General features: G+C 38.8%; 1 protein-coding gene across 1 annotated transcript in view; it reads right to left on the reverse strand.

The window, feature by feature from the left end:
- The window catches only part of FBN2 (fibrillin 2), a 178831-nt gene that overhangs the window by 120498 nt on the left and 32421 nt on the right, over positions 1 to 25912 (reverse strand). Inside the window, exons 6-7 of the mRNA XM_056325609.1 lie at positions 16362 to 16559; positions 3239 to 3364 (exon numbers count right to left, since the gene is read on the reverse strand). Of these exons, the coding sequence (XP_056181584.1) occupies positions 3239 to 3364; positions 16362 to 16559 (324 nt within the window). The remainder of the gene's footprint in view (positions 1 to 3238; positions 3365 to 16361; positions 16560 to 25912) is intronic.

Raw genomic sequence — 25912 nt, forward strand, 5'->3', positions numbered from 1 at the left:
TTCAGAGTATCAACCTGAATAAAAGTCTTCCAATGAAATGTCTTGCAGCCGACAACACAAATGCAAGATAAGTAACAACAAAGCATACACTTCAAATCTCTACATTGCCTACACAATCAAATACACTACAGGTTTCTTTAGCATTTATAACTGGTTTTGTTTCAGCTTTGAAATCATGAGTTGATCATAGCTCTAGCATTTTCAAATCTACTTTTTCTGGTGAGGCATCACAGTCACAGTTCAACATTTGCAAATTGTTTCCTGTTAGTTGCTTATATTTAATGCACAATTACAAGAGAATGTTTCTGAATTTTGTGTACTTTATGTTGCGATGCTCAGTAAACTTAAGCTTGTATTCTACTGAAAGATAAACTGTACTGCCAGAATTTTTCAAAATCATAACTGTATTTATTGTTAGGTATCACACATAACATAAAATGGTAGTAAAACCAGCCAGTTATACAAAGAAAACTGCAAACAATAGATGCTTACTCATTTCCTAAATGTTGCGGAACCACTGCAGAATTACATTGCTTAGAAGCTAACAACAGCACTCAGATACTACAAAACTAATCATGTCAGGTATGTGTCAGGTTTCAGGTGGGTATAGGCAGCTAACTTCACTGTGCCTGTGCTCTGAGCTGGTAGGATACAAGTTAGATCTGGTGTACAATTTATATATCCGTATCAGTACAGCACCATGTCTGACCTGACAGTAGTGCCAGACAATTTTATATAAAAAATTAATGTAGTCATAAACTACATTGCATGTAGTTTACCTTTCCAAACGATTTGAGTCTATTATCAGAACAAAGCAAGTAATGGTGGATTATTACCACGTATCTTCTATATATTACCATACACTTTGTGTAATGATTTATCTACTACTAATGCCCCTGCACCCCTTGCAACTACTGCTCAATAAAGAAAAAAAAAGGAAGTTATAATTTTAAAATTCAGTGATCAAGCAGCTGGCAATTTCAACAGCAGCTGGGGTTTTTGCAGTCAGCACTGAATGGAAAGGGATGCTTCATCCTTTGGGTCTCTTTTCACATAGGTGAGAGGAGGAAGAAGCCCAGTAAAGGGCCACAAGCTGGTAAGCATGATGTCCTCTAAAAACAGCAGGAGTGGTGGACACATGCTTCAGTTACTTCCTTTCCACTTATTCCAACATAGGCAAGCCCAAAGGAGAGGTCTTGGGAAGGGAAAACAAAGCAACTGCCGTCTTCCTTTTCTTCTAATTACAATTCTCCTTCCTACATGCTGATGCATCATTGAGGGCCTACAAAATCTCTTGTATCCTACCCAGCCACTCCTTGCTGTTTGCCTCCCTGGTAAAAAAAATCCCACTGCCTCTTGCCTATGATTACATTCCCTTTCTATCTCCCCCCCCCAAAAAAAATTACAGTCTCTGCTAGTATGTGCTGCCCACTTTACTTTTAGCCCTGTTTCTTACAGGTTGCCATGCAGTACAGGGTAGATGAAATGCCATGGATTTAATTTTCCCAAGGAAAGTGACTGACAACAAATTTCCCTTTCAGTCATCTTCTTTTGTAGGATTCCTCACTCCACTTGGTGCTTTCTGATTTCTCCCTCAATCTTGCAGAAGGCTGTGGAGACAGCGCTCTGCTGTTCTACGGCTCTACAACTCTTCTATTGTTCTATTGTATTCAGGGTATGGAGAGATTCTTTTTTCCCAGTGTCTCAGCAAGGCTCCTGATGTTCCCTTACTTCTAAAATGGTTCAAATGGACCAGCTTTCCCTGTGAAAATGATCGCTTTCTGCAGAATCCTAAACCCCTGTGTGTATGCTGGACACCTACCAGCACACTCTTACACGGTTAGGTAGATATATGCACAGATGTGCACAGACACATACACAAGCTGCTTCTGCTTCTTAACAGTGAGAAAAGCTGTATTTCTATGGCTGCTGCTCTATTTCTTGAAAACTGTTTCTTGGGAGGTTTTAACAAGATATAGCCAAGTTTCCCCTACAAAAACTCTTTATAGCAATATCACTGTGTACTGAGCAGAAACTGAAACTAATCAACATAAAAAAATGTGGAGGACAGGACCAGAGAAAAATAACTTTGGCTATTTTTTTTATGTACTATTTGATATTACTTGCAACAACACCAGATGCAATATTTTCACTTATAAAACATGATTTTCAAACTGACTGTAGTACTCAGTTTTTCTGTGAATTCTTTATGGTAGGCAAAAACTAAGGAAACCTCTGAGACAACTTCCGAAACTGGCTACAAACCGTGTATTTGTTTGTAATGGAATATTGAGTATAATATAATTTGGTAATATACTTAGATTGCCACCTATCCACAAGCCAAAGCCTTGAATAAGCAGTCCTCTGATCTAACTTGAAAGTGAAGGTACCCCCACTGGCTGGGACAAAGTCTGAGAGTTCTGATTTGTTTCAAAGGCATAGCAAATTCATTTAAATCAGTAAAGTCTTCATCAAACTCAAAAAACTTCAGCAGTTTTCTTTTGCATTACTTTAGACTATACAGAATTGCTGTACTTAATTGTATCAACATGTTTACTGAATAAACATGGTCTGTGTTTATTAAACTATGCTTATTAAACAAGGTGTAATTGATTTTTCATCAAAAAAGAAGGACATTTCCTATGTATTTTTCACTTACTCTTCAACACAAATTGTATCATAGAATCACAGAATCATAGAATGGTTTGGGTTGGAAATTACCTTAAAGATCATCTAGTTCCAACCCCCCTGCCATGGGCAGGGACACCTTCCACTAGTCCAGGCTGCTCAAAGTCCCATCCAACCTGGCCTTGTACTTAGCAGTAATTCCTTACATCCATTACCAAAACTGCCACACTGGCTTTTCATGCTGTGGTCAGGAGGCTGAAAATACCTACCTGTACTAGCATATTTTCGACATTTTTGAGAAAAAAACTAAATCCTAATAACTCAGTTGGATTTATACACTACTCACAGATGCACCCTTTATCAATAGTGCTGAATTTTGAAGCAGGATAAACACTGTCTTTAGCCGCAGAAGTCAAGACAGAAAAAAGCATCTAACACAAATTAAGAACAGCAAAGCAGAAACAAATGATGCTGCCAAGAAACCAAAAGCGCAGTACAATGATGTTGCGACTGTTCAGATCTGACATTGCAACTTCTTAGAACCTTTTCAAAGTGCTCTAATGTTTTACTTAACCGTTTTTTAGGTATGTTCTCTGACAACATCACTTACCATCACATTTTTGAGTTGCCTCATTCTGTTTGTGACCAGCAGGACACCTGCATTCATATGAACCGACTGTATTTATACAGTTTCCTCCTTGGCAGACTCCAGGGATAGCCTGGCATTCATCAACATCTACAAAAGCAAAAAAGAAGGATTACTTGACATAAGAGACAAAATTCCGTCATGGATTTTGCTGATAGACAGAGACCTCAGAAATTATTCTTTAAAATAACCACAGCAAATCCCAGCACATTTCTCCAGTTCAGTGCCAATGTAAGACATCGCAACAACAGCAGTAACATGACTCAGACTTTAATGTGTGTTGTATTCGTCACATGTATTGACTTCTGACTTGCATAGCTTTAAATATTTAAGAAGTGTACTAAGTCATATCTGTACAACTTATTGTTGGTATCCCATGCTCTTGGATTGTTCCTTATATATATGGCCATTACAAAATGCAGGTTCTTATTTTGAAAGGATCTCTACCTGTACGTATGGTCTACCCTCCTGTCCACCTTAAGTAAATGTGATAATTCTTGCAGGATGTTCTTTCTGGACAGAAGTCAAACACTCAAGTCAATAGAAAATAGGTGCTATTCAGCCAGGGTAAATTGTATGGCAAGTGATCTGCATAACTTTATTTACTGAAGTAATAAGTAGGGCTAGAAATTCATAGATTGCTTTAGGCTGGACCTGTCAACGTTAAATAAATGGTCTTAGAAAATATACTGCCATTTTTGCTTTACATATTACTTTCAGTAACTTCCTATTCTATTTTATTATGTACTATTTGCAGTTTAAATTGTGTTGGGTTTTTTGTTCTCCGTTCTCATTTGTTTATACATAAAACAACCTGTATTTCTGTAGGTTTTTATACTAAACTATCACATGACTCAACACATATGTGCAAATGGGCAGTTAAAGTAATAACCAAGGATCATAGAGGCCTCTGTGAAATAGCCAGTGTTAAAGCAGACTGAAATTCTTTGTACACAAGGGAAGGGAGAACAGGCTCTAGGCTAGTGCATGATATACATATTATACATGGGTATTTAGATGCTTAATAGCCCTTTTTATAAGTTCAGTTAATCTATACCTATCAGAGAGTTCAGAATCAAGCTACTATATTAATACACTGATGAGTATTCCTTCACAATGAAATTTCACGTGCATCCAAATGTTCAGAGGAGAGAAGGCTTGTAAGTTTTGTTGTGAAACCTACAGAAGCCGTTCTGTGAGACTTCAGGTAATATTTCTTCTCAAATAGTTTGTCCTTTCACAGAAGAGGCAGAAAACAACTGATTTTGTTAGTTCTCCACACTGTGAAATAGATATATAGGAAACTGTCCTTTGCAGGTTGCAGAAAAGGAAGCCACATAGTTTCCAAAACTCTTCTTGGATTGCAGATAAGTACAGAATTCAATTATAAAGCAATACACTGCGTATTTAAAAAAGAAAAAAACCAACACAATTTCATTTTACTCCTTTCTCCATTAAGATTAAAATACCTTTTTTTTTTTAGCTGTATTGCTAAAGCACTTAGGAAAAGTATTTTTCATCTTTTTCCCCCTAGATTTTTCATTATTGCCAAATAAACAAAGAATTTTAAGCATTACCCTATTTTCCATTTTCAGTCAGTTTTCCTGTTAGCTTGCATGCATTATTAAATGAAGCAGCTGGTAAACTATATTTAAGATGTGGAAGAAAGCATCTCTTTCCTGCTCACATTCCTGTTTGTTTTCTTTCTCCTTGCCTTTTCCCTTTTACAACCAGCTCTTCGCCACTATGAATGCAAAGAACAGCGAGATACATATGGGATAGGAGAAATGTATTAATAGTGGAATACAGTACTCCTTTTCAGAAGGATGTTCATTATCTCAAAGCCCTTACAAGACACTGAAATTCCACCTGACTTTGTGGATTATAGTACTTCCTCAGTTTTTGCTACTCCTGGTGTCTGCTATAAATAAAATGTACGACATATGCCTTGACCATTTACCTGCTTTTTTGTTTAAGTGGGTATAATTGCTTATAGTCAAGGAAGAAGGCAATTTCTTTTTAATTATTAAAAAAAAAAACAACCAAAAACCAAAAAACCCACAACACTGGACTTGGGTTTAGGTACATTTGTAGAAGTTTTCATTTCATACCTGAATCTGTGCTGATTTTGTCAGCACAGTATTGCATCGAAATGCAACAGTTAGATTGTGAATGGATTAAGGACTTTTATCAGAGGCATAAACTTTCTACAAGCTTTTTTCTTCTAAGTAACTAGTGTTTGGTGCAATCTAGTTTACCTGGGAATAAAACTTTTCAGCTCTGAAGTACTTTACAGAATTTGGACATGATTTCGCAACATCTAGACAGAAGATGGGTTCCATCATTTATTCACACCAGCCCACCCAGTAGCTCTCTTCTGAGTAAAATTAATATGGTGCTTGGCTTTTGACCCTTGGCTTCAAAATGTATTCATCACATGCAGTACTAATGCTTATTTAAATATAAGCCAACTAAGTCAGCAGATCAGTGGTTAAAAATAACCACTGTGTATCTTTTACAGTTTAGTAAGTCAAAGATGTCAAGTAATAGTAAATTAACAGCAGTAGCAGCAGGAAATGAATAATTTCCAGAAACAGAAAAGGTATCACTGAAGCCTTGAAGTGAACAAAATTTTAAGATCTATTGATTCCATTCATTTATTTCAAATCCAATCCTATGGTTTTAAAAGGACAAAAATGTCAAGCTCTGCTGAAGCCTGAAAAGCTGATCCAAATTACACAACATAGTGAAGTGTTTATTCAGTGAAGAAAACACAAACAGTATCACTATGAAAGGCAAGATCCTGCAAATCTTTGAATCGCACTATCTTGTTTTTCTGTACTAATATCACTCTTAACTTGTGAGAGTTTATATGATAAATATTCCAAGTCATATTTAAATTTAAAGAGAATAAGTATATTTAACTTCAATGTTAGCTTAAAAACATATATACATGCTACAGGCCTGATGATTTATTTGGTCACTATCACCTTTCGGTGAAAACCCAAGTTTATTTTAATGTATCATAAGTGCTTTGGAACTGAGAAAAGTCAGAAAGGACAAAAATGTTTTCTTAACAGGGCATATTTTATGAATTACTTCTTAAATACATTTTAAGACAAAAGAATATTTTTTTCTGAAAATACAACTAATTTGAGATGAAGCATATTTTTGTTGACTTTTTTTATGTTTGACAGTTAGGCTAAGCCACACAGAAGTTTTAGCATTATTAATTATCTGTTTGCTCACACTTTCAACCCCTGACCACATAAACACAATAAACTTCTTGCCATAAACAAAAAATTAGATGAATAACTCTTTAGATAGAGTTCTGTACACAGAGTTTCAATATGCTATGGATTAGGTAGAATGTTTCCATGTGTTCATAGGCTTGATAATATCTGGCAAGAGAAGAAAGTTTCTTTGCTTTTGCAGAGTTTTCTCTGCAAAACGCCTGCGGGATTTGCACAGCTAACTTTAAACATGTACCTTTGAAAACACAGCCAAATCCAGCTTCCCTTTCTGATGAGTGGACTGTTTCTCAAAAACCCGAAGAACCAAAAAGCTCAGGAAAAATAAATCCTCTCAGAGTTTATACACAAATTTTGGACAGTGCACTTATTTACAATGGTAGTAATAACAATTACCCAAATACAAATTTTCTTTTTAATTCTACTTATGTGTATGGGGGGGTTTCTTTGCAATGGATTTGCCATGTGGAAACTTAAAAGTAAACTGCTCACCAATACAATGGAAAACTCTTTGTTCTTCCTCCGCATCCTAGATAACAGAAATACTATGAATACAAAGATACAAGAGAAATAACACTAAGCCTTTTTTTTTTTTTTTCCTGTTGTAATACTTATTTTTATGATGGGATCCTAGATGGCACTGTTAAAAATGTCAGTAAGCCTGGCACAGTAATTCCAAACAGTAGATTATAATCCACCACTCTTCATTGTGAATTTGAACCTTCATGTGTCTTCTCTCTTTTGTCCAGTCCACACCTTTAATATTCAGTACAGTACACTCCTACTACAGAACACATTTTTGGGATATTATCTCCTGTTATGGCTGTATATACTTAATGTCAGCAACGGTAGGAGGAAGAAGAAACTCTGTATTTTCAAAAGCTGTTTAGCCGACTGTTTCTCTCTCCTTAGTGCAAAAAAATAACTGTCTGAAGGGAAAGGGTGTAGCTGAGAAATGGTCTGTTGAGGAATGCAGGGAGGAACTGAAAAAACTTCCAACACAGGATTTCTGCCATTATGCTATTGCTAAGGCTGTGTAGCGATGGCAATAAAGTACTTTCAAGTGGAACATTTAAGTTTCTCCTGCCTGAATTCTTGGGATGAGGGATGTCTGAACAGCTATGATTCCTGTTTAAGCAATGACTGAATAGAAACTGTTGGGAAAAATAAAAAAAACCAAAGCAACAACAAAACCAAACAATTTGAATTTTGATTGGTTTTGCTTCTCTGATTTTTTAAAAGCTGATCAAGGTAATAATGAAATAACAATACCACCATAATGTTCTATACAAGCACACTACTCAGAGAACATAATTAATCCTGAAAAGGTGCTAAAGAGCCATTTAATATACACTAAGATTGCAATATGCACATCCTGTGAAGAGTAGGAGTAACTTCATATACAGTAATCAAATCCAGTCACACTCTGGCGTAACGCACACTGACTCCCACACATATGAAAATTATGATGTATTTTCCAATACAAAGGTGCAAGTCCTACCAATTTTGACTTGTTCAACTCCTGAACTAGGCTATCTGCTGATGTAAGCACTCATTTCAAAAATGCCAAGTGATCCACATATGAACCACCACTAGTGAGTCTGGTCTAATTGATATGTGACAAAGATACAGTTTTATTGAATACCAAGGGGGTTTGTGTTCCTTTAATAAAAGTCTCTGCAAATCTGATGTCAGCAGCAGAAAGAAAAGTATTGAAAACCATTAGCCATATCCCTGTATTTGTTTCTAAAACCCTCAGAGAGAATGTTTAACATCAGTTTCATCTGAACTTCCTATTTCATGAAGTGAAGCCTCCTCAGATAGGTGTTAACCATGCTTGCAGAACAACTGTTTCCTGAATTGCTAATACTCCTCTCTTGTTAAAATTTCTGCAGCATCCCCCAGATGTTCATCCTTGTGACCCCTTGTATTTTCTTCTTCACAGTTTACCTCTGTGCAGTCATACCTGCTACCACTATTGCACCTTCTATCTATGCACAACTCACTGACCTACCACCCTTTACTCCTACTTGGATTAAACTCTCCATTCACCTTTCTCTGCCAGGATGAATTTTGCACAGAAATTATAAGAGTTGATTACATTCCTTGCAGTATTGCGGTGTAGTAGCATGTCCTTCAGTCCCAATTTGTCTGTCCAGCATACCCCTTGGCTCCATCCTAGAGTTTCTACTTTAACCAACTGTTGGAGGGTTTTCTGACCCTCTGTGAACAACACTGCTGTATCGCTTTTTTCTACAATTGTCATACCTAGCTGTAGCAAAAGCCTGCAGCTTATTTCTATGGACTATGTACCCTAACATGGAGTTTGGAAAGAGAAAGTGTCTCCACAGTGTCAAGTGATACATCCAGTTCCTTCCTCCAGCAGAGTGGTCTGGTAATTCAGGAAAGAGTAGGCAACACGCAATCACCTTTCAAACACCACAGAACTTAGGTCAGGAGGAACTACTAGTACTCAGAGCTTAAATGGACCCGTCTTGACTGTTGGAAGTAAAGGCAATGATTTTGTGGAACAAAGAAACTCTTCATCTTGTTTTATCCACACAGAAAATCTGACTTTTCTTCACTTGTTTGTACCCTACCATCATCTTGTAACATCACATGCTAACTCCTGCTGACATAAATAGAATCAGATCTTCCTATATAGTAATCATATGTCAAAAATGTAGCAAGAACTAGGCTGTTCAAGCTTCCTTTGTTCATCGATCACAAAAAGTAGACCACTCCTTTATTTCTGTGATTCTTAGTGGAATTCAGCAATGATGTTAACGGTGGAATTTAATTTGTCACACACAATAAGCTGGCAGAAAATGAAAACACAGGATTGTGGGCACAGGTGCTAAAGAGCTCTAGTGATCTCTCACATAATTCAAATGAAGCCCCAAAAGCTATGCCAGGATCAGTTTGGAGAGTTGTTTTAAGAAATCATTCTATCTGGCCAACATCTTTGTCATACAAAGGAGTCTGACTTAGAGATTGTAACCAACGTGCCTGCTTTCAGTATGCTCTTTCTGTTTATGATACGGTTATGAAAAGAATGTCTAAAATATACTAACCACTTCAAGATGACTAGTAAAACATAAGCTGTTATATGCAGAGGCCTATTTCTGATGTATAAGGAAAAATGCAATCAAGTATTTCTCTTTCATATAATTTGGATGCTTCAAGCAGTGTAAGCACAGAAAAAACAGGAAAGCAAATATTTGAAACTAAGAAAAATGAAAGGATTTATTGTTACCTAAAACTAATCTAAGCATTTTAAATAAAATAGATGCCTCTGCTAAGATAATGCTGTGAGGAGTTCCACAGAAGTGAATTTGATCTAACAGCTTCAGTTGTAGTTTCAGGTCAACCATACTACTGTGAGAAAGAAAACTGCATCTTTCAACCTCTTGATTTTCTCCCCATTTTTCAACACCCGTTCATAGTGGATTATTACAAAGAACACCTACAGAGGAGGCCTGAAGCAGAAATCCAGCCAAACAACTGACTTAGCCAGATTTGACAATTTTAAGCCACTGAGCTACGATGCAGCGCAGGGGAAAGTAGCACTAACGCTGCAATACAGGGAGCCACAAAGAAGACTGAAAGAAAAGGAATAGGGAAATACAAGTGAGAAAAGGACATTATCTAGCCCCTTTTGAAGCAGTAAAAAAGTAACTTTACTGAGATCTTTTACAACACCATGAGCAACAGAAGTTGCCTGAATGAGGATGTTTTTCACAGAATCACGGACTGGTTGAGGTTGCAAGGTGCCTCTGAAGGTCATCTGGTCCGACCAGCTTGCTCCTGCAGGGACATCTAGAGCAGTTTGCTAAGAATCATGTCCAGACAGCTTCTGAATGTCTCCAAGGACAGAGACCCCAAAAGCTCCCTGGGCAACCTGTGCCCAGTGCTTGGCCACTTTCATGGTAAGAAAATGTTCTGTGATGTGGAGGATGATTTTCCTGTATTTCAGTTTGCGTCCACTGCCTCTGGTCCTGTCACTGGGCACCACTTAGAAAGAGACTGGCTCTGTCCTCTTTGCACCCTCCCTTCAGGTATTTGTATATACTGATGAGATCCCCCTTGGGTCTTCTCTTCTCCAGGCTGGAGAGTTCCAGCTCACTCAGCCTTTCCTTAGAGAGATGCTCCAGTCCCTTCACTACCTTTGTGGCCCTTTGTTGGACTCTCTCCAGTAGCTCCATCTCTCTCTTGTTCTGGAGAGCCCAGAACTCAACACAGCACTCCCAAATGTGGCCTCACCTGTGCTGAGGAGAGGGGGAGGTTCACCAACCTTGACCTGCTGGCAATACTTTTTCTTCCACAGCCCAGGATACCATTAATCTTCTTTGCTGCAGGGGCACATTGCTGGCTCATGTTCAATTTGGTGTCCACCAGGACTCCCAGCTCTTTTTCTGCAGTGTTGCTTTCAAGATCATAAGCACCCAGCAATACTGGTGCCTGAGTCTGCTCTTCCCCAGGTGCAGGACTTTGCACTTCTTTTTGAACTTCATGAGGTTGCTGTCACTCCAACTCTCCAGCCTGTGGACATCTCTCTGGACGGCAGCATAACCCTCTGGTGTATCAGCTGTTCCCCCCAGTTGTCTGAAAACTCATTGAGGGCACACTCTGCCCCATCATCCAGCTCATTAATAAGGATGCTAAACAAGACTGAATCCAGTTTTGACCCCAGGGGTATATTGCTAGTCACTGACCTCCAACTAGCCTTTGTGCTGCCTCGCACCACCCTCTGAGCCCAGCTGTTCCACTAGCTCACCACCTGCTCACCCAGCCTGTACATCTTATGGAGACAGTGTTAAAGACCTTCTTCTGAACTGTGTAACAAAACTTCTTGCTAACATATATGTACGCACAAACAAATTCTGCTAGTGTATGATTTTTATTATTTTGTAAATGGAGAATTAAAGTAGCAAGTTCTCCAGCACTACAGGGAGTCACCTACATAAAAATTCAGGGCAGATGATTCAAGTCAACTTTATGACTTTGCTAAGAGGGATCCTAATACTGTCACAGAGACCTGCTTGTGCATGCAATTACTGCAGCATCCTGTCTGTGCTGTCTCACATGGATTTTGGAAGACAGAAGCTATGTATACAAAGAGAAAGAACAGTACATAAGATACTCTGTGAAGTCCGAAAACAAACAAAATAAAAAAAATATCTGTCACTGAAAAGTATGTGAACTTCTGTTTATCCCCAGATTGACTGGGGATTGATTGAGCGAAAAGGATTTTGCTCTCTTTGTTAATTTATTTCATTATACAGCTTACAATCAAAACTCACAGAACTGTGTTGATTTACAGCATCCAATTTCAGCCCAAATCCTAACTTTACACTGCACTATTGAAAGACAGAAAGCTCTGCAGGGAGGTGACCCAGACTGAGGGCCATGCTTTGCTGGGGGTCCAGCCCCCCCACCCTCAGGGCCTGAGCCATCCCAGCAGCAGCACAGTGGCACTGCTGGGCAGTGAGCACAGCCCCACAAGGAAAGGTGCCTGAATCGCTCCTCAAGAGTGCAATTCAAGCACTCCTGAGGTGCTGATCTCCCCTCAGTGGGGATGTTGGGTGAGGATACTTTCCTGGGAACTAAGTGATATGTATTAGGTAGATGATAAGGACGTTCGGAACAGGAGCAGAAAAGCCCCCACTCGCAGGGCAGTGTAATTGTTATCCATCACTAAGTGCCTTAAGCTCGCTTTGTAGCTCCAACTCAGAACCTCATTCCTTCAAGTGTAGATAGCAGCAGAGGGCCTGACCACAACACAAAATGGTGCAATGAGTGGGGTCCAAGGATAAAGGGCAGAGGGTTCTTTGGGTAAGCATGGGATCCCCCAACCAACCCCATTCTGACAATACTTGGGTCTGAGACCACTGGTCTGAGCAGGACCAGGTGAAAAGCCACAGGGACCTGACACACAGAAGTTAAGGATGGAAAGCATAAAGACATCATCTGTAAGATGTTGGGCATACCCCCAAAACCCCCTCCATAAAGTTGGAAGACAAAAAGAGAGAACTGCTTGCTCAGATTGAAACGTTACACGATAAGGTGCAAAGGCAAGAGATGCAGCTGATGATGCAAGGTCTAACTTTACAGAAACAGAGAAAACAAGAAGAGATTAGAAGATAAAGTAGTACACATAGTCAGTGCTAACTCGGAGAAACAGGGCAGGACTGTGGATGCCCTTAAAATGCGGGCCATGGCACAAGATCCTGAGCACTGGGATGGGGACATTTGGAACAACCCCAATGAGGAGCTAGGTGACTGGCCAGACAGTGGTGATGATACCGTGCAAGGATTCTTCAGCATTATCAAACATGAGATGAGTGGGGGCACAGACAGGAGACCTGCCCACAATGTAGTTAAGATCACTGTCTTTCCACCCCTTGATCTGGCCAAGTTACAGAGGGAAGCTGGTAAATGGCCTGATGAGTCTGCTATCAAGTGGGTCAAATGAGTTCTTGAGATGGGAGATGGCTGAATAGTGAATAGTTTTTGAACAAGAGGAAGCTCAGAAGGGAGGCTGGGGACCTGGTGTCTTTCTCAGTGCAAGTCCAGGAGTGCTATGTTCCCTGACTGCCCAAGCTGTCTGTTGGGCAGGGAGTGTCCCTAAACTGAAGTGAGGAGAACAACCACGTCTTTGCACTCACTTTGCTCAGGAAGTGGCTAGCAGACGAGTGCAGCTGGCTGTTGAACAGTTTGTTCATCAAAGGGGACTCAATAATGACAGGAAGCTTCAGGTTCACCATTGTATCTGATCCTCAGTTTCAATAAACTAGAACTGCTCACACAATGGTTGGAACCCAGACTTAAATTAGTCTTAATTATTCAAAGAGTGGGGGGCCAGCCTCTCGGTGTGCGCAATGCCTGGGTGGTGGTGCACCCTCCTGATGAAGGGACATCGCCAACTTAAAAGTTGCTTTTCTTCCTGACCTAAAACAAGCACTACAGTTCCACAAGCCTGACTGGTGAAGCCATTTGTGGACAGCCCTGGCCAAAACAAATTTCCACTCTATGGCACACATGTTCAACCCACTGGCAAGGCTCTTCTGCTTGGACTGCCCTTGCCAAACCTGTCAACTCCCCCAGAGGCACCTCAAGAATTGCTGACTGCAGAAGCAGTATCTTTTATTCACTCCACTGAGGGGTTTAAACAAGGTTTCCTTTTGAGCATGCATAGCAACATCTGGAGCATTCAGACTCCTGAGAGCAGGACTCTAAAAATTCCCCACCAGTGGGTCCAGGGGTAACCATCCGGCCTTTCCGCACTGAGACCATTTTCTTTTCTATTCTTCCAGAATATCATGGATCAATTCATGACTCTGAACAGCATGATTTGGTTCACCTGTATGGTGCATGTTTGTTGTATTCCACTGAAGCCCCGTTGCCAGCTGGGTGCTGTTACTGACTTACTGGAGGGAGTGGAGAGTTTTGCTCCTAGTGACTCTATCAGTACGGGTCTCTGTAGGTTTTGAATTTTTGGTGCAGCTGTTCAGCATGCAGCACCATACCTTTAAGATGGAGGCAGCAAATGACACTACCCACTGTGGCTGGCTAGACTAGGTCTGTTCTGGAAGGTCTCGGTGTAGGGTAGCTTCTGGTAGCATGTGGTCAAGCAGTTGCATTTTGAGTAGCATCACAGGTGCCTGAACCAGGCCAATATGAAGTGGTTTGGCCTCTTTTTCCTGATAGCCATAAGTACAGCTCCACAGACAGAAGCTTCCACTCAGGGAGGGCTTAAAAGTAATGTAGCCTTGCAAAAGGTAACGGAATTTGTGTGAGACGTGGTCATTAATGACAGTCCATTTTCTGTCTGTATTGCCACCCTGACATCAGCTGAAAGCCCACCTTTACACCTTTATGGCTCAGGACTTGACATATCAAAATTAATAGCAAAAATTTTGAAAACACCAGTTCTCCTCAATACCACTGAAGGTGTCCAGGTGTGTTGTATACCTCTAGCTTCAGACCCTCTGCGTTTGAGCCTACACAACAGTGAAAGCTGCCTGGAAGGGGTAGACAGCTGCACCACCAACACCACCACCCATACACGTGGCTGGGATTGGACCACGCCAAGCAGTGGATTTTATTTAATCCATTTTAATTCATCAAAGCCTAACACCTGTATTTCCTGTACAGTGCAAGACTGTGATATGACAGACCTGGGCAAAACACGCAACAGTACTCTATGGGACTTTGGTTCAATTTAGAAGCAGTCAAACTGACTCTCACACTCACTTCAAATTCCTTGGTTTCAAATACAGGTGTTTCCTGATACATTCACTTAAGAGGAAAGTAAAAGTGGGCCTATACAGTGAATTACTGTAACATCCAAAAGTTTCAAGTCATCGACCCACCTCAAGAGAAGTTGGCCCTCTGGTCTCATACTAACTATATACATTAAGCTTTGTTCATGTGGGAAAAGAATGCTTCTACGGTGGTACAGACACCCTCAGGTATGGTATGGCTGTATAGTAATTGATATACCTTTTCCAGCTTTAATTGGTGGAAAAATGAAAACTGCGAAAATGCCTATCAGCCAGTCACCAGCATCCTAGGTACCATTTTGTTTTGCCCTAAGAAATGGATGCCCCATATGTTGCACCACTTAACTGGGCATAACTATCAGGTAAAGTGAGAAACACTTACTTGGGAAGAAATTAGTGTGGGTCAACGGCTGAAATCTATTATGGGATGGGCGGCCTACTGGTTTATTCCAGACAGCAACATTAAGACCAACATTATCATCAGAGATACTCTTGTCCAACTGGGACATGCAGCTAACAGCACAACCCACAATTGCAAGCCACTGCCAGGATGATACTAGAGAACTAGACGCCCTCTTGCTCAAACAAGGTGAAGTGTGCACACTCATCAATCCAACAACAGTCTGTTGTACCTTGGACTCTGAACCTTATTCCTTCAAGGTGCAGATAGCACTGTACAGTCTGACCAAAGCACCTACTTGGCTTCCATCGCTTCTTGGGAAGGTTCTGAGACAACACAGCCTGCAAACTGACCATGTGCACCAGCCTGTAGCAGAACAGTATAATCTCCTTTGGAAGTTCTAGTGTTCTCTGTTATTCCATTCTTTATGCAATAAAATATACTTGTTCTAAAACTTAGCCAGGCAGCTACAGCAGAACAGATACATATCTTTCAGGATAGGTGGGCTGTTGTAACAACAGAAAGGAAGAGCAGCAAGTCTCTTAACATCAGGGAAAGAAATACTGGATAAGGCAAGAACATGTTCACATTTCTTGAACATTTTATGAATCTAGACATAGAAGACTGCAGTCCTTCCTTACTCATGCTTTCTAACCCTGCACAAATAAAACAAACAGCATCGAGAAGGTTCACAATATGCTTTATCTAAATTAGGGTTTTAAAAAAAAAGTCTATATAATAACTCCCAACCACCTCAGAAAGTAAGCAACTCAGTAGCAAGAAATAGTGAATTTTTCACTAGAATTAATTAAGTATATATAAGTTAAGGGCTACAGCAACATAAGCCAGTTGCCTGATAGGTGCTCTACTGCAGTGTCTGACGGCTGTGCTCAACAGACATTCTGACCTTTTCATGCTCTGCCTTTGTGTCTCCTTGATTGGCATCTGTTTTTTTCCAGGCACTTGAGTCTTGTTATCTATGTACACTAGCTAAAATCTGGAAGCAGCAAAACATATCCAAATTTTATCAAAAGTAAAGACACAGAACAGACACAAGGAAAACAGTGGTTTTGTCTTAAATGGACTGCAAGGTTTTCAAGATGCATATCAGGAACACAACAGTCATGCACAATTTAAAGTAAAGGGCTTACCTTGACATGCTCCAGTGCGAATATTAGGGATGAAGCCACGACGGCATGGCTGAGGCTGAGCAGGGCACATTTCACAGGGGTGACCCCATGCACGCCCAATCGTTGCACAACAGAGAGTCTTTGTGCAAACAATTCCAGTTAGCTGGCCCTGACACATCTGGTTGTTAACTTGCATGAAACATGGGCCTGTTCTGTAGTCTGGAAAAAACACAAGATCACTGTATTATACAAGACAGTGTACTAGTAACTATAGAAGGAATAAATTTTTAATCCAGCAGATACCTATGTTAATACAATTCTGAGTGAACGTGGAAATTTATGTTACTGATTACAGAAATAGATGACACCTTCCACTGACGGTAATGACTTTCGCAAAGTTATCTTATCTTTCAATTTATTTCTGATAGATGCAAGTAATGAAAGGCAGCTGAACCCAAAACTGATTGACAATGTGTCCAATAAAATCCATAATAAGTGAAAGAGTTTTACAATAAAGCAGTCAAAAGAGCAGATCAAATTAAGCAAACAATGACTGGGAATGGGCTTTCTTGTTCCTAAGTTACTTCATGGCAGGTAGCTACAGACCACAGCAGCCACACATTTGTTCACTCCACATTGATCAAGGCCCACGCCAGCGACTGTCACAGAATCAACATTTCTGCTGGAATGCTTAGTGCAAAATAGTACTACCTATGGAGGACTAGTTGGTAAACCACCATTTATTTCAGAGGAATAACATGAGATAATACAACCTATCCAAGCTATGTTGAGTGCACTGAATATAGCATACAAACTATATGAAAATATACCTTTCAGTCAAATTCCTGTAAATAGTTAACTCATTATGGTTCAACCTGTATAAAGAGAAAGATTTTTTGACCTTATGAGGCAACACAAACTGGGAACAACAATTAACTGAAACTCTCTAGGAACAAATGAGAAACAGATGGTTGCTCTAAGCCAGATTTCATATCCTTATGGAAACTTTAAGAGGGAAAAAAAAAAGGAAAAAAAGAAGAAAATGCAAAGCTTTCACTCAGACTCAGTCATGTGAAAGAAGGCATAACAGGGGGGTTATGGCTGCTCTCCCTGCTATCCTGTTCTATTCTCCTTTTTTTTCCTACAGAAAACAGACTCCAATACTGATGTGAGTTACACGCTGTCTTCCACACACTTTCATTAGTGTGCAATTGGTCTCACAACCAAGCTACAAATGGGACAATTGATGCTTCTAGAATTTGATACTTCCACCCTGAAGAATAAAAATAAGAGCTTTGACATGCTTGGAAAGGAAGAAAATGGTCTTCCCAGTGAGAGTTCATATTAAGTTTTCTTTGCACTGACACAAGGCTGTTAAAGTGAAAGCTAGCTGAAATAGAAATAAATGTTCTGCTCCCTGTCTTTGATAAGGTTCATTCAGGTATCAGTCTGTGAAAGACTTTTGCACAGTTATTTATACACATGGGCAGTTAATTTCAACTAGGCTGTTCACTTAAAATTAAGCAAGAACCTAAGTATCCACAACAAAAATGCTTAACCATAAAAGAATGTTAAAAGTTCTTAAATACTTGGTAAGGACTATAAATCTTAATCTTCTTGATTCTCATTAGAAAATATTTTTCAGAGTTATACCTTTTGAGTTTCCCCTGTGTCCATCAAGCCACAAAAATAGTACTTTTAGTACAATAGGTACATTATAAAAAAAGAAAATCCTGTCCGTTAGAAAAAGGCTTCAGTGATCTTTCGTCCAACATACTGGAAGACAAGCAGCTTTACAATGGTCTCAGTTTAATTGCATCCAAGGCCCTTGCCAAATTGGAGAGAGCTGAATTTTTAACACAAAATTCAGATCCTGATGGCTGATAGCAGAAGACAGTGATCTCATTAAGCTATAGATTCATATGAGAATGACAAATATTTGAAACACAAACTCCAACCATCAAAGATTTAAATTCCAGCAACTCACTATAATCTTGTCTGGAATTTAGTTAAGGGGTAAAGGTAAGGAAAAGACTCCATCACAGATTATGACAGAACACTTCTTTCATACAGTTCACTCAGGTGTTACAGGAATACATGATAGACTGTATTTAACCTGCAGATCATCAACAGAGGTCAGCCTGTTATCAGAAGAAAAAGAGAACTACTCAGAATTTAAGAACTGAAAGAAAGAATTAAATTCTGACTCCAGTGAAAACAAATGGGAATTTACCTATTGAATTCAATGGCAACACTATTTCATTCTTGGAAAACAGTATTGCACTCCTTAGCGAATAGCTTTGTAATTTATTGCATAATATTATCTGTAAAAGCATTCTCTATGTCACAGAGCAAAAGTAATGAGCTTCAAATGCATGGAAAAAGTTGCTTCTACTGCTCAATGAGCAGACTCCCTGTCATGTTAAGAAGGGGGGATTCCTTGATCCCTTTATATTTGATCAGCCTGTCAGTTTCCCAAGAAACATGAGACCCTTGTGTCCAACCAGCCTGTCCACTACCTGCACTTTGACAGCCCACAGTATTGGAGGGTGATCCAACTATTCAGGGACCTTGCTGACAGCGTCACCAAGTCAAATTCCTTACAACAACTACTCTAATCTCCAGAGAGTTACATAAAATGAACTTCAGCTGAAGAATTTTATTATACAAAATACAAGTTTGTGACAGAATAAGGTTCGAGGATTGATGATGATAATACACTAACCGCAAAACAAGCTTAAAACAACACGCTTAGTAACAGCTGGTACGAGTTGGTCACAGAATAAAGCTCTTGCCCAACAGGCATCCCTGTGGGGCAGAAGACAGGTTTAGCTAGTCGACTGATCCCAGAAGTTATGATGGAGTCTTCCCAAACTTCTCCCCTCCTTTGCTCACTTTTTATCCTTCATAGTACATTGCATATTCATTATCATACACAGGACTGGTTCTTACTTCTAATGTAAATTAATGTGCATCCTCCAATAGCAGTACTTAAGTTCTTTACTAACTACACATGCTCCCCAAGTGGGATTTTGCCCTCCTTTGGGGTGACTACTTGAGTTGGAGATGTCACAATCTCCCACTACCACAATTATGTCTCTACTATTTTCAACTAATTTTCCGTTATTGACAGTGGACTGCAACACCTTATCAGCCTGTCTCTAATAGCCAGAACTTTCCTCACTTGAAGGCTTCTTTCTGTGTAACTTAGATAATGGTGCTCTTTTCACCATCTGTTCTTTGTCACTTACCCTTCCTAAGGCTGACTCCCTTGATTAGAAGTCCCTTCATTTGTAATAACTTTAGAGAGTGGGTCAGCTCAGACTAACTTTGTGCAGAGATTTGTTTAACATACAGTTAAACACTAAATCAGAGTGTGGTAATTCAGTTTAGACAATTACCCCCCTCTTTTGGACTTATTTCACTCACGGACTAGTCCATTTTCTTTACTTTATTTGGAGCTTGAGTGACTCTATTCATATATATTTTTGTTACTGACTGATATCACCTGCCCAGTGAGGTGTGGCAGTACCTTAGAGGTGGGTAACTTTGGGATGGAGGTGTGCGTTAGTATTGCAATGACATTATTTCATCTGAGGAAAGTAACTTCTCCAGAATGTTTGGCTCAGCAACAGACATCTTATGGATTCTTCATGTGATAACTGCTGTGCAGTTTATCAGCTGTGTGGTGCCATCCAGTTCCCATTCCTGCAGGAGCACAGCAGAGCCCGGCCACGGGGTCTCCACTCCGCTCCAGCCTCCGTCACTCCCATCAGCAGGTGCTGAGCTGGCAGGGTGTGCTGCTCAGGGAGCCGTGGGGATGTAGATTCCGTGCATGCCAACCATCCTGAAGGCGATAGCTGTATTCTACCCTAGAACAGCTTTCTGTAATACTATGCTTCTATTAGGTCCCACTTTTCTCTAACTCCCTCCACAAAGCAGTATTCCCACACTCCCATTCTAAGGTCAACTAATTTATATTCACTGCTAACATGACAGTAATACAAATGATTAAAAAGAGTCCACTCATTAGTGGATGAAGTAGAAATAATAGGCAGATAGGGGAAAGTCTGTGGTCTGTTCTATGTTCTGAGAGCTGATTGTTTGACTGCACCTGCACATTGCAGAATTTTTGCTGCAATGATGATTGCAGTCAGATCAATAAAGCTTGAGTCTTTCCTGAAAATTAAGATTGATTTTAGACTCCTCATGAATGAGATCCTCAAAATCATGAAGCTGAAAATGACAAAAGGATGTGGCTGAAAATGAAAAAAAGATGTGTGTGGATAAACCTGAAAAGATCATTCATAAGTCACTAGCAATATTGAGAATCCTATTATAAAACATAATCCCTATCAGAAGAACGTAAGATTTCCAATAGTGCAAGAGAGCCTGTCTCTGGATCCATACAGATCTGTATGGGAATTCCAAATCCTATTCTACTTCTGAAGTTGTATTTTGTATCAGCCCAGGTAGGCATGGATCTGTTCCTGGAGAGCTACTCAGCACACAAACCCTCTGCAGAACTTAGGTGTGATGACTAGTCATGCATTCCTTACTCCACGCACTCCAATGGGTCCACTTCTTCATGGGGGAATGCACCGTATAATGAAATCAAATAATGATTTATTATGCATCTCTAGAACTTCCAAAGCTTGCATTCACCTGATAATTTTGACATCTCTGCTCAGTTTGGAATTCCTATTCAGATTCTGCTGGATAGTATTACAGTTTTATAGCATCTGTCCTTCAAGGTACACTTCTTATAGGACCAGTCTTTGGATAATGGGAAGCAATTAGCGTAGGAATAGAAATATAGATTATGTATTTTTCTGTTTAACGGTTGGTGATCCACAGGAATATTTTGGCCAAAGGCCTTCCATGTTAAGAAGCTTGGAATTCAACCAGACAAGATTAAACTTGGAACTTAAACTTCAGTTGTGAATTGTATTCGAGTTCCATTACATTCCCATAAGACACAAGATGATTGTGTAGATACTCTGTCATCCCTAGTAATGAAAAGATCAGTTTGGAGGGTGTGTTTGAAAGAAAGATTAGAGAATATAACCAGACTACAAAGATTGTACAAGAGAGTATGAATGAGTTAGATACAGGACAGAGTGATACCAATATATCCATTGCTTAATATATCCTACGTATATCTACATATATCTACAAAGTAAGAAACATGCTCTGGAAATCCATATGTATGTCACCACCCATGCTTTAATATGCGGCAAACAATAAGATCAGGTTCCATAACCAAGCAACTTCCATCAGAAAAAGCCTGCAGGAGGGCATCTAAAAATCTGACTACTGCAACTTAGAAAAGCAGAAGAACAAACTAAACTATTATTAAACTTTCAGGTAGACTTACAAATAAAAATAAATTCAACCCAAAACGCTGAGATCCTGAATGATACCGACGTATTAGAATGAATAATGACATATAAGGAACAGATCCTTAGCTCCTAAGAGAATGTGTGGCTCATATAACCTTGGGTTACAGAAGTAGAAACCTAGCAGCAAACCATTTCCAGATAGCAACAGGGAAGTAACATCTCTGCACCTGGCAAGAGTGGCTCTTGGCACAGCTATGGCAACTGCATTTCAAACAGGATGCTGGAAAACTGGAAGAACTATGCAAAGAGTCAGAAGAACAATTTAAGATTTCAGAAACATGCTTTATAGTAATATTAATATTTTAAAATAATGTAATTAAAATTATTATCCATAACAATTATATCCATTTAAAAAATCTTTATCCATTCACTATCAGTTTATCCAAAATTAAGTCTATAGGTAAAGAGTCTGAGTAGTGGCTGGTCTTCTATCCCAAAAGGAAAATGTAAGATTTTACAATATGAAGTATAGTACAGTACAGCTGTTGATACAAAGGTCTCTAGTCACATAGTATATATTTGTAAATATGGGAAGCAAACATACTAAAACTAGATGCCATTCTGAAGATACTTTGTAGTTTCAAGTGAAGCTGTGGATTTGATTCAGAAATTACCATGTGAGACTCTATACTCTGTTTTATACAGTCAGTCAGTTTATTTAACATAATGGTTCATCTGACTTTAAAATCCCTGAGCTTATGAATCAATCAACTTTTCCATATTGGTTTTCTTGTCTTATTGTTAGATGTTTCTTCATTTGCTCCTTTCCCAGCATTGCTGCCGTAATAATTTTGCCAGAAAGAACAAATATTACAACATACGTTATAAATCATTTTTTCCTTAGAAAGGGTAACTGCTTTGATGAAAGAAAGTGATTTTCAGCACATATGTGTTACACATTTTAACGTTAGAAAATTATATTTAATATGAAACATGACATGAAGAATGACAGTTCTTGGGATCTTTTTCATTAATTCCTTTTCAAAAAAATGTAAGTCCATTCTAACTCTACCTGTAACTTAAAAAAAAAGCTATTTGATGGGGAGCCTTCAACAAGTATTAGAAACATAAGAATTCATGTTGGGTATGGTCCAATATCCACGGATATGTTTTTCTTCCTGTACTTTCGACCGAAACCGGATGATTCCAATGCAGGTGTAAAAAGCTTGCTGAAAGTAGACATGCGATTATCAGTCTGCCACATTAGGTTTCCTGCTGGTGTCTAACAGCCACTAGCTCAAAACCTGAAACACACAATGTTTAACATCCCAACTACCATTTTGTTGTCATTCAGGACAAAACGTTGAAATATTTTGGCCACAGCCTTAGTGTCCACAGTTTCATACTGTGTTAACTAACTACTAATGCCCACAAAAATTTTACCTCTTCTCAGGTAATTAAAAAGAGAAAAAGGGAGATATGAAGAAAAAGTTAAAAGGCACCTAGACACATTGAATGTCCATTGCAAGCTATCTGGAAGAATATGAAAACTTCCAAGTTCCTTTTCATGGTAAAGCACAGACTGAAATTTTAACTGAAGTCTCCCAATACCAAAATATTGTTGTAAAGCCCAACAGTACTATTACTAGTGGAATGGAAGTCTCCTGCACCTACTTAAAGCCTACATAAATGCTCCAGAAGGAATAAAGGACAGAGACTGCTGTGCTGGAACAGCTGTTATCACAAATCCTGTATTTGAGGTCTGTGAGTGCTAGAAAGATTAGCAGGAAGGAACTGTGAACTCTCCTTCATCATTTTTGTTTAAACAAAACTCCATACAACCATAACTAAGGAAGCAAGCAATGTGTCTGAAAGTACATATTTTTAACCCTAAACTATTTGGAATATTGATACTTCTATAACTAAAAATAAAATACTGAAAACATTCTGTATGCTGATCAATATGAATCACGTGAGGCATGACTAAAGGAGGAGGTCTGAGATATGCCTTCCCATGTCTGCCAATTAAAGAACAAAACCTAATACTTGATAAATCTGCTTCCCTTCCCTACAAAGCAAATTAGCCTTTTATAAAGACTTCTTATAGAACCTCTCTCCCATAAGTATGATATAGGAAATGTTAATGAAGGGATGAGAAAATAAGTCGTTTTAACTTCTACTACCTCCCTTGCAGGCTCAAGTATAGTAAACAGCTTATTATCATTATCATTATTATTAATGATACCTCAAAAATCCACTTCATACATCAGCATTATCAGAGCAACAACCTAATACATTGGACCTGAATGCTGGAAAGTAGTGCCTCCTGTTACGGTTAGCAGGAACTTTATTCACTTCCAAAAGAAAAATTAGTACAGTGGATTAAAGTCCAAGAGACTGGACTCCATGTCAGGGAACCTTCAGAGTGGAGAGATTACATCTGTATTGGCAAAGGTCTGAATTTACATTCACCTTGCTAGAAACACGATGGAGACGCAATTGTCTTTATTACACCTCTGATAGGAAGCTGTGGTGTATTTTCCAATAATTTCCACTAACATTCACAGGTCTCCAGAAACCTGAAATCTATTTCTGCTGCATGTTGCAGCACTTTCTCCTAGATTACTAATGAGATTTTTCAAACTGTATATGACTTTCCCCCTTTGCAATGTGAAATCTAAATGTTTTGATAATTGACAGTATAATTGAGCTCCATCTTCCTGCACTGGGAAATCCCACAATGTTTGATTCCTACCATAATATTAGCAGGATTGGAAAAGCAAGGCAGACCCCATTTACCTACTAATTCTGCATAAATGACAGTGTTGCCCACATGTTGTATTTCAAAAAAAAAATGGGAGATTGGGGCTTTCCTTGATTAACTTTTCATATGAGTATGAATACTTAAATTCAGACCACAAATCTGAAATGTACGCATATGCAAATATTTTTATTCTTGTTCAGCTCCAACATCTGCAGATCATAAGTCACAGCATGCAAAAAGATACTTAAACATTACAAAGGTACCTATGTTTGTTTTATTAAAGATTGTCTAAAATTGGTTTTCCTTCAATATTTTAATCATCCTAATATGGAAAATTGTTCTTTTTGCAGTAGTACTTAGCTGCCAACACTGAGGGTTCACTATAAGGGAGGTGTCAAAGGTGAACAAGATGAATTGTACTGATTCAGGCTTGATATAAATAAAAAGCATTTTTTTCAAAGGTGACATCCAACAAGTAACGGAAAAAAAGATTGTTGGCTAAAAATGAGAGCTAGTCTCTTGGAAAATGAAAGAGACTTGGCAGAGCTACTAATTTCTCTCAGAAAAAATAGTCTATGGGCAGTACAGCTATTTAAACTAAGAAGTTCACAAAAACCAAAGCCTGAATAGTATAAAGTCTGAGCCTCCTTCCCCTGACTTTTTTTTTTTTTTAAAGACAGCTTGTGTTAAGTCCTTAATTAACTATTTAAATATTAAGTTTATGATTAAGGTAAACAATGAACATCAAAGTCTTTTAAACATTTTAAACTGTGAATAACTCAAAGTTGAGACACATCCCAAGAAGGTTCTTTAGTCATTGTCTGAAGGAATGATTTTTATAAAATTTATGTTGATATGTAAGAGTGAAGAACAGCAGTTTAATCAAAAAATGTTTCAAACAATTTCTTACAGCTGACAGCTTTCATTTCAGGTTGAATTTTTACTACCGTTCTACTGGTCCCGTATGACCATTTCTGACCAGCTCCTGTGATGCAATACTTTCCATCATAGAAACACCTGTGATTCATTAGGCAACTGAATATACAAATGGCAATTAAAAAGGGAGTGGAGGGCAGCTCTAAATGAAAGAAGAAAAAAAAGCATGTTTAATGCAGCAGACTATGTGTGCTTTGTAGCTTTTAGCAAAATTCCAGTTTCCACCAGTACTGCTGTCATGTCCATTCTAAGCACATACTCATTTTTCTCTTGCTGGAAGAGTGAAACCAACTTTTTTCCAAAAACAACATTCCAGGGTCTGCACACCCATTTTGATGTAATTGATATTAAGTCAGTTTAAAGCAGATAAAGTATTAGTATAGTATTATCTGCAGATCTTAAAATTTAATTAAAAATTATTCATTCTTACACACGTAAGTACATGGAAAAGGAAGGCAAAGTACCATATAATCAACAAAATTTCTGAAATAAAATGCAATCTTCTCAAATCAACCTGAACATTGAAGAAA

The sequence above is a fragment of the Falco biarmicus genome, chromosome Z, assembly GCF_023638135.1.
Source record: "Falco biarmicus isolate bFalBia1 chromosome Z, bFalBia1.pri, whole genome shotgun sequence".
Classification (NCBI taxonomy): domain Eukaryota; kingdom Metazoa; phylum Chordata; class Aves; order Falconiformes; family Falconidae; genus Falco; species Falco biarmicus.